Source organism: Propithecus coquereli, unplaced genomic scaffold (genome assembly GCF_000956105.1).
Source record: "Propithecus coquereli isolate 6110/MARCELLA unplaced genomic scaffold, Pcoq_1.0 Scaffold212, whole genome shotgun sequence".
In the NCBI taxonomy this organism is placed as follows: Eukaryota; Metazoa; Chordata; class Mammalia; order Primates; family Indriidae; genus Propithecus; species Propithecus coquereli.
The window spans coordinates 3282065-3292714 of record NW_012146301.1 but is presented as its reverse complement, the minus strand read 5'-3'; the positions used below and the strand labels follow the sequence as shown (position 1 = coordinate 3292714).

At 33.5% G+C, this 10650-nt stretch overlaps 1 protein-coding gene across 1 annotated transcript in view; it reads left to right on the top strand.

Annotated features, from left to right (window-relative positions):
* NALCN (sodium leak channel, non selective) overlaps nt 1–10650 on the top strand; it is a 332353-nt gene that overhangs the window by 27519 nt on the left and 294184 nt on the right. Inside the window, exons 4-6 of the mRNA XM_012644439.1 lie at nt 6673–6756; nt 8938–9077; nt 9162–9290. Coding sequence (XP_012499893.1) covers nt 6673–6756; nt 8938–9077; nt 9162–9290 — 353 coding nt within the window. The remainder of the gene's footprint in view (nt 1–6672; nt 6757–8937; nt 9078–9161; nt 9291–10650) is intronic.

The following is a 10650-nucleotide window of genomic DNA, read 5'->3' as shown; positions in this document are numbered from 1 at the left end:
AGTTTCCATTTAATCATTCAGCAGCTGTTTATTGAATGCTTACAATGAGCTGGTCACTGCCCTAGGAGAAGGGAAACACAAAACCAAGCAGAGCTCCTGTCCTCAAAGAAAGAAGCCTGACCCACTTTGTAGACCAGGCTTGACACATACAGATACTCCTCATTTTTTACATCCAATACATTCCTGAAAACATGTTGGATAGCACATTGTGAGAAAATAGGCACCTATGTTCCGTTAATATAAATGGGAAAACTAATAATATATCAGGGTATCTCCAACCAATTTCTCCAAATCTCACAACTCACTCTCTTACACCTATGTAACAGTCTACCTGCATATTTCTGCATATTTAAAAGACCCATCACTCAGTTATTTTTTCTTATTGAGCTCAGTAGTAGATGGTTTGTATGTACCCAACAAAAATAGGAACGTATTCTTATGTATATAAGCAAAAAAATACCTTATCTACCATATTTCATTGAATGGCTGATGTCACCAATTGTAAGAAGTAGCATCATTTCACAGGTTCACAGGTCTTTAAGAAATAATAAATGGTATTAATTGCACTTAGATTGTAAAATGTAAGATTGTAATCAATTACAAGTGCACCCTATATCCAGAGTGTTAAACTGCATTGAAGCAGGGGAGAATATGTTTCAGAATTGATAAAATATGATAAAGTGGGCCTGGGTTGGTAAACTTAAGTCCTGGGTCCCATGAAAGGCTAACTTTCAGGGGAAAGTTAAGGAAGAGGAAGGCAGTGATGCACTATTGTAAATAGTTAAGTAATTAAACAATGCTTGCACAAGATTTAGCCCAAAAGGAAATCAATAGACAGATACCTGCATTGTACACTATATCTTTGGCAGGATTCATGGACAACTTAAACGTCTCCACTGACACATGTACAGATTCATTATAGTGATTCTTCTGGTTTCATAGTGATACAGGGGCAAACATTTTTGCAAATATAAATAGCAAATATTGGGATTAGTGAGAATCCAGATAGTGAGAGATAGACCCTCAGTGTTTTGTACAAGTGCTTTAATAGTGGTCTGTAAAAGCGATGGGGAAGGAGGGCACCAAAAAAAAGAGAGACCCCCAAAAATCTGCTCGGGGATGTCAGAGGAAATTTGAAGAAAGGGGAATTTGAAGGGATGTCTTGAAGGACGAGTAAGTGTGGTCTGTGGCAGGGGTGGTGAGGGATGGAAGAAAGGGATTTCACAGAGAAAATGAAGACTTGGAGACACAAAGGCATGGAACAGCCTGGGACTTTGGAGAACTCAAAGGAGATGTAGCAGATGGGCTATGCAGAGGAAGCAGCTCGAGGGGATTTGATGAAGACAGGCCTGGCTGCATCAGGCCCTGGGAGGAGGTCTGACTTCATTCTGTGGTCAGTGAAGATGCATGGGGGATTTTAATCTGAGAGGGGCACAATCTGACTTGTGATTGAGAAGTTCACTCTGGAGGTAACATGCTGGATGCACTACTGGAAAAAGAAATCGAAGCAGAAATTCCGTCCAGTAAGAGATGTCTTTAAACATTTCTGTTAGAGGATTATATTTGTTTTAAGGATTTCCCATCTTTTATAATATTTCCCAAGCTTCAAGGTATCTGCCAAGTTATTGATGCTCCCCAGTAACTTTTTTTTATAATTGCTTCCCCACTAATCCCTCTTCCTAGAAGCTTTCTTGCTCTCCAAATCCCTAGAGGCAAAAATAAACTATTTGGATGACATACGTCTGTGTCATTGCAGAGCATCTCAGTATTGCAGACTGAATTCTTCAGACGATTCTCAGTTGTTTATTTTACATTTGGGTAATAGATCTAGGTAAAAGTAGCATGCATCCTTTAAGAACTGTTGAAGTAATAAATAATAATGCTAAGACACAGTGACAGATGGGCCCTGGGAACACGAAGCAATAAATCATGCACTCATGAAACTACACCAGTGCATATCATTTTGTGACTGCAAAGTATATCCCTATAAATGTGTTTTGTTTCTCTGCTGTTAAACCCTTGCATGACAATTTAAGTTACTTTCTTATGCTGTGTAATTGATTGGCAGCCTTCAAGTGTTTACCTTTGTAAGAATTGACAGACAGCTATTGAATAACTCATCTACTCAGCCACCAGAGTGCTGATTTCTGCCCGTAGCTCAAGCGCTCTCTACCCTCCATTTCTGGTTGATGCAACAGACAAATTAAAACCCTTCTTTCCTATTTGAGGTGTTAAAATCTCTCAGGTACCACTGGGCATTCATGTGTGTTAGGTTCTGGTTACTTATTTTGGAAGCAGGGAAAAGGGACAATTTATTATTTGCCAATATTTAACTCGGGCATTGATAGAGTAGAATTTTAGAGGATGTGGACATGTAAATTGATTCACAGCAACTTAAACCATAGCAACTTTATTTTCAAAGGTTAAGGCCCTGAAGAAGAGGTGATTTGATAAGTATTCAGACACAAAATGTAATCCAAGATTATATTTCAAAGTGCAAGATTTCAAAGGCTGTGTTTATTAAAACGCATTTTAAACTTATTGAACCTTAGTGATTATTGATAATGATTAACATGATAGTATTAATAATTTCAGTTCCTACAATTGAGTTGTGTTTACAATTTCATTGTAATGCACAAATTATGTAAACTTGAGCCTATTCATATTTGCATCGCATGTTTAGCTCTGCTTATTCAAATTTTACTAATCCAGGAAATATCCAAAAGTCATCGCATAATCTCATTTGTGATCTTTCATGATCACACAGGAAGAATCTTAATTTTGTGATGCTAACTTGAAAGGTATCCCATCTTTCTCTCTTTGCCAAAAGGGAATAATTTCTTTCTAGAAGCCATATGAGTAGTTTCAGTAAATGGATGGTTGTATGGATGGATGCATGCATTTATTAGGCATATTAATTGACTTTGTGCTGTACGCATTATAATCCACAGAAGCTCTCTGTCTAACCATGGTTCATATTCCTATCATTCATTTAATATCGTCTATATTTATATTGGCACATATTGTGCTGAGTGCTGGGTATACCACCTAAACTATCCCATTTAAAGTCTCAAGGTGTTAATAATCTTCGGAACAAACTCTAACATTTACCATGGGGGATAGACTATTTTTTTAAATGTAACACCAGAGAATATGTTAAAAAGAGATTTAAGTAGGAAACTGAAACTTGACTATTAGATCTGATAAATTGGAGAGACTAAATATAAATTCATGCAACAACCAATAGGGATTACACAAAATCCCTAGTGAGTTACACAAAATGAACACTATCTGTGTACAAGAGTTGAGTTGTCAGTTGTTGCATGATGTGAGAGTCAAGAAGGTGATCAGATCTGTGGTAAGATCAGCCTGAAGGAAAAAGTTGACAAGAACAATGTACGCTAAAGAGCAAAAAGTAAAAAAAGATGGGCAAACTCTGAATGTTACTGGTCTTTGTATCCCGGGTCACTATAACACTGCTTATTGAAGGTTTTCATGAATATTGAATGATTCTTGGAAATATGAGTGAAAAAATAATATATAAGATTTACATCCAGTGGATTATTTCCATATTTTACTGGAAAAGTAAAAAGAGGCCAGGTCTAGTTGACCATTGCATTTCATTTAGTGTGTGGTGGGCTTTTTGATGACACTGTGAGTTTTTGGAAAGTCTAAAGCAGGAAATGTTCCCAACAATACAACTAATATCACTTCCTAATTCAAAGAAATTTTCCATGTTACATAGTAGAAGTTTTGCTAAGCCAATGTTCATAATTGAAGTCATTTGAAATTAAAATATTCGTATGCTTTTGTTTTATTTGTGATCACCACTGGTGCTTCTAAAATGGTTTCAAACAATCCATCCTTTAGATAGTTCAAAATATAATGTGGATCAACTTTACAACATCAATTTCCTTAGCAAACAAATTTATATTGTAAATAAGAAACTAAAATTCAGCTACATTTGTTATTGATAGGTTTATATTCTGAGTTTGTGAGGCCCCAATTTTTTTATGTAACTATATTTTTGCCAACTGAAAAAAGTGATTTTTGTTAAAGCTAAACTGTCCACCTTTTTAAAAACTTCACTTAAAAAATCTATTTTATACATGTGAACCTATTTTATACATGTGAACCTATTTTATACATGTGAATCTATTTTTACATGTGAACATTAGTTAAAAAAAATATGTAAGGATACATTTTGTCTCTCTTCCAGCCTTGGCTCTGGGCAACCTTGTTGGTCTCTCAGGGAAATATCACTGTTTATCCTCAATTGTTACATTGTAAATAATCCTCAATATAATGATAAGCTCTCATTCTATATCCTAATGAATTTAATTCATTTCTAAAGCAAATTATGAGCAATACAAAAGGCTAATTATAGTGACATGACATATAATGTTTTTTAAATGACAGAAGGAGTAAAATAATATCATTTTGAAAAAATACCATATGAACTTATCCTATTTGGGTGTCTGTGTATCCAATGACCTATAATTATTCTTTCTCCTGCCTAATACTTACTTATTAATTGTTCCAATTTCAAAATTGTTTCCTGCTGAGTTCCATAAACCTTCAGTTCTCATTTTTAGAATTATTTGCATTTTTAAAACAGTCACAACTATACCTAGTTCTTAAAATAAAGATCAAGTGACATTTTTCTTCTTCTTTTTTTTTTTTGCCTAATATACAAGTAAAAAACACATTTGTTCCTTTTCATTTAATAAAAGTCAATTTGAAAATATACACTTTTATTTTTTTCATGACACTTATATTGTATATTTTACATTTATTTAATTGAGAATGTAAGTTACATAAGGGCAAGAGTTTTGTTTTATTCTCTCTTGTATCACAATTTCTTGGACACCCCCTAGACTATAGAGATGCTGTGTATGTTGAGTGAATAAATAAATGAAGAAAGCACAACTCAAAAAAATTTGTATTCCATTATCTTTTTGGATGTTCATCAAAATTAGGCTCAGAGAAAAGTCAATTTTATATCGGCTATATTGTCTGTATTTATATTAATTTATATTTTCAATTAATTGTGCAATATACAAGGCAAATATGATGCTTATAGTAAAAGATGCTCTGTGAGATTTTGAAGGCAACTACAATGTCCTTAAATTATTTGTTTTGTATTTAATATGTGCATATGTTTTTATGTGTATACATAACAAGTAGCATCCTAAGATTCTGCTTTTCTCTTCCTCAGGTATAAATCATCATATGATGATACTGACACTTAATTTAATAGGGTCATTGTCCTCCTTGTCACCCAGAGCCAATCCTCAGAGTTTGCTTTCATATATATATATATATATATATCTTTTGTGAATTTTCTCAAATCCATGAATCACCAGATTTGGTTGACTGTCTTTCCACTGATAAAATTATCTGTGTATTCATTTGGGAGCCAGCACTGGTTTCTCTAAACTCTCCATAGAATTAATCTTCCCATCTTTCCCATCATGTTTATAGCTTTATTATAAGTTCTTTTACTTCATGTATTAGCTGGGTGTGTTCACATCTGTTTTTCTACAAAAGATATTGTTGTTGTCATGTGTGTGTTAGCTAGGCATTATACATCCCCTTATGTAAAGCAGGTACTTACCAATGTTTGTTGAGTTTATGCTTCATATCTAGGTCAGATAACTTCCAGTAAGTGTTTTATTGGAGTGTTAATTTTGCAAACAACATAAATTATTTCTGGAAACTTCTCAAGGAAATTTTGATAACCTATTTGCTACTAAAGGTGGAAGGTTATAGAAATTATTTTATTTTCCTAAATAGTCTGCAACATTTTTATTATTTTATTTAGAGTCTTAGCATTCTGTTTCTATTTTTATTTTCTTAGCAGGTTCAATCAGAAGTGGTAATGATATATGTGACTTAATTCAAAACTGTTATATGGATGAGGATAGAAGTAGTGACTTAATGGGATAATCCTAAGAAAGCAAAGGTTTTTCTATTTAAGAGAAGAAGTTCTAATTCTAACTTCATGAAGTTTTCTGCTTTGTTATTCCAAAGGACTTTTTTTCCCTAAAACTCCCATTTTATTAAAGTATACATTCTAATGTCAGAATCGACTCTCCATTAAAAAATGAAAGCAGTACATCTTTTTTTATCTTTTACATATGTAATCCAAATTGAAGTTAAAGGTAATATATGGTTTCTTTGCAAATTAAGGTGTGTTTATTGTTCTTCACTCTTTATTTAGCTTGAGGTGAATTACTGGCTCATTTTCCCACAAATGATGGTTAACCAAGCAGTTTTAAAGGTCTTCAGGTTGACCCCTTTGTGCTCTTGGTTCTTTTAGTAAGAAAGCTGGTTTAGGACCTACACTGCCTATTTAGAAGAATGGCCTCTGGTTCCTAAAGTGGTAGAATTCGTTTGGCTAAGAGAAAAAAATATATAGTAATGTTTTCCATTTGCGTGAATTTAAAATTTTGCATGCAAAGATCTGTAGTTACTTGAATTTCAGAAATTATTTTCCTTATAAATAATGCCATTTAAAATACTAAAAGTATTCCTTTTGAAAGTTTGTACTATTATGATATAAAACTTGTGTGTGGCTTTTACTGAATTAACACTTAACTATTCCCTCCACAGATTTTTTTTTTTAAATATTCATTTTGCCTGATAATGCCATGTAAAATTTATTTTTAGGGGGATAGTTCCTATGTGAAAGATCGCTGGTGTGTTTTTGATGGATTTATGGTCTTTTGCCTTTGGGTTTCATTGGTGTTGCAGGTAATTAAATATTTTTTAACTTATAAAGGGGTATTTTCCAAAATGGGCATTATTTTGCATTAAAAGTCTAATAGAAATATTAAATAATATAAATCAAATATGATGGTGAAATTTCCTACATTATGTTTATTTTTTATTTTAGCAGATGTGTTTAATTCATTCACTCTGATTACTGACTTATTTGAACTTTTAAAAAATTATTTTTATTTGACAGATAATAATTATACACATTTATGGTGTACAGAGTGATATTTTGATACATGTATATAATGTATAATGATCACATCCAAATAATGAGCATTTCTATCACATCAGACATTTTATTGATAGAAAAGTCAATAATCATAGCATTTTCCTTATTGGTTACATTTGTGAATTATACTATGAAAATTAATACTTTAGGAGATAATTTCTTTTTTTCTTTTTCTTTTTTTTTTTTTTTTTGAGAGTCTCACTCTGTTGCCCCGGGCTGGAGCGCAGTGGCATTATCATAGCTCACTGCAACCTCAAACTCCTGGGCTCAAGCAATCCTTGTGCCTCAGCCTCTGGAGAGTAGCTGGGACAACAGGAGCATGCCCCTGTGCCCAGCTAATTTTTCTATTTTTAGTAGAGATGGGGTCTTACTCTTGCTCAGGCTGATCTTGAACTCCTAATCTCAAGTGATCCTCCCGCCTCGGCCTCCCAGAGTGCTAGGATTACGGGATGGGCCACCACCTGGCCAAGGGAATTATTTCTTATTAAACAGACACAAAAATATATTTATTGAAATAAAGGAAAAAATACGGAGTAAGGTTTCAGTATTTGTAAAATAAAAAATTGAATTTAAAAATTAAAATTCTAGTCTTTTATGTAACAAAATCCTCACTAAAAATAGCTAAGTAGACTGATTTGGTTATGTATTAGTCAACATGAAACACTACATTGCAAATATAAAATGCTTTATTATAAGAAATGGTGAACATGTGTTAAAAAGGCTTAAAGGAGGGATTTTATTGGAAAAGAGTAGAATTCATTCCCATGCATTCCTTCAAGAATGATTTTGCATTTAATTCAACTAAAGTTACTTTTTTAAAAAAATGTTTTACTTCAGCATATTATGAGGCTACAAATGTTTAGGTTACATATATTGTCTTTGCCCACCCGAGTCAGAGCTTCAAGTGTGTCCATCCCCCAGACGGTGCCCACTGCACCTATTAGGTGTGATTATACCCATCCCCTCCACCCCTCGCTACCTGCCCGACAGCCAACCAATGTTACTACTATATGTGCACATAAGTTACTGTTTCTTTTGATTTGATTTGATTTGATTGTGGTAAGAACGCTTAACATGAGACATACTCTTTTAACATATTTTTAAGAGTACAATACATTACTGTTAACTATCTATAGGCAGAATGTTGTACAGCAGATCTCTAGAGTTCATTCATCTGTTCTTCATTTAAAAATTAAGAATAAATGCTGGAAGTGGTGGCTCATGCTTATAATCCCAGCACTATGGGAGGCCAAGGTGGAAGGATTGCTTGAGCCCAGGAGTTTGAGATTGCAGTGAGCTACGATGATGCCACTGCACTCTAGCCCATCTCAAAAAAAGTTTTTAAGTCATTCGCAGTCCATCCTGCCAGCTCATCCTAGTGTTTGTTGATAAGCTGTCCTTCCTTATTTTTGTAAAGCTCACCTCTCCAACAATCTAATTTCATCCTGCATATTAATGTGTTCTTTTCCATTTAGTAACTATTGTGTGATTGACAAACATTTTCTAATTATCATTTTGCCTGTTAGTAGATGGTACAATTCTTTTTTTATAACATTTTAACCCTTTCTCTATTACTTCAATTTTTAGATGTTCAAAAGCCTCCACTAAAAAAACATCATTAGTGAAGAAGACTTAGCATACTTATTCTGTATTCTAAGTTAGCACTTGTTTTCATAATTAAAAACTGTGCCTTCATGAATTTGACGACAACAAGATTAATGGAACTTTCATTAGTTTATGTATTTGTTTCTCTTAAAATAGCTATAGCTTCAAAATGTACTCAAAAGAAAATTGATTTTGGTGGGAAATAATGTAGGGCTAAATTCAGGGTAGAGGGTGCACTGCCTTGTGCTGTTATCTGTGTATTTGATGACTACAGCAATGCTAAGGGAAAATCTAAACTCATTTATCCATCTCTTAATTTATAGGTGTTTGAAATTGCTGATATAGTTGATCAGATGTCACCTTGGGGCATGTTACGGATCCCACGGCCACTAATTATGATCCGGGCATTCCGAATTTATTTCCGATTTGAACTGCCAAGAACCAGAATTACAAATATTTTAAAGTAAGCACTTTTTGCATAAGTTAAGAGGGAAAGTGTATGAAACTTTTTGTAAGTTTTACCTATTTTACTTACTTTTTTTCCTAGGCGATCAGGAGAACAAATATGGAGTGTTTCAATTTTCCTACTTTTCTTTCTACTTCTTTATGGAATTTTAGGAGTTCAGATGTTTGGAACATTTACCTATCACTGTGTAGTAAATGACACAAAACCAGGGTAAGTTTATCTTAAGTGCATTTTAACATAGGTGACTAACGAGGACATTTATACAATTTTTATAAGAAAATCTGTGTCAAAATTTTTTAAGAGTTTTTATGTACTCTTTGCTCTGTATTCTCTGCTTTCTCAGTATTGTTTCATCCAATTTTTAAAGACAAGTATTCAAGACAACCCAGATATACACGTGTAACCTGGTGGGAAAGTAGATTAAGCAAATGCAAAGTGGACATTTAGAAACCTTCCTCAGTGTGGCAACTCGGGGAGTATGCTAACGTAATACTGATGAAGATTTTTATGGTAGTAGAGTGGGTTACATCTTAGGAAAAAAGCTTATTTTTGTAATTATCAGCTCCGGTTAACATTCCCTAAAACAGTTCCCTAAATGGTTATTTTATAACATTTTTTCTAAACAAAACACTACTATCTGTTGCATTCTTGTGTTGTAGACAGGTAAGATAATATGTGTGTGTGTGTGTGTGTGTGTGTGTGTGTGTATGTATGTGTACTTGAATTACTTGAATTACCTATTATATATTGCAGATAGGGCCCCTATCTCTCCTACTTGGCCAATCATTGTTACTATACAGCCCAAGGAGTGGAGTGATGGGAGGAGAGAACAGAGTAGGATGTTGGCCCCTGGACATGCATAATCCAGAAGTGTCCCATTAGGTATTGATTAGATATCAGAGTTTGGAACTCCAAGCACAACTGAGAGGTGCAACAAATGGCTCTGCCATATTTCAGGGCAGCAGGGATTAGGGGTATCAGAATTGATTTTACACCTTATAGTTAGGTCTTTGTGATGTAATCGGCCTATTTACTAATGGAGAACTCATCTATAAATTATAGAAAGAAAAATCTTGATTCAAATCATAGAAAATAAATTTAAAGTACATTATTTAGTTCAAAAGAATGCTACAAGCAGCCATTCATCTGCAAAATATTTTTAAGGTACCAATATCCATCTACAAATCAATTGTGTATATAAGGATCATTGAGTTTAAAAATATTAAAACTGTTAGTTTGTGTTTTCTGCACTTGGAGGTTTGTTTTTTTTTTCATAGAATGTATGTACTTATATACATAAAAAGTAAATAAACCACAGATAGTGAATTTCCCTGTGAGTATATAAATCATGATAAACTTGGTTAAATTCCAATTCTTTGTTGTATTTGTTTGTATAAATTATTTAGGTCATTATGAAGTGGATATAATAACAGGTCATACTTCTTAGAGTTGTCAGAAAGAGTAAATGAGGGAATGAACATAAAGACTTAAGTAAGCTTACTAGCTCATAATAAAAGCACAAGCTATATGCTAGTTGTCATTACTTTGATATCATAAAGAGATATATAAA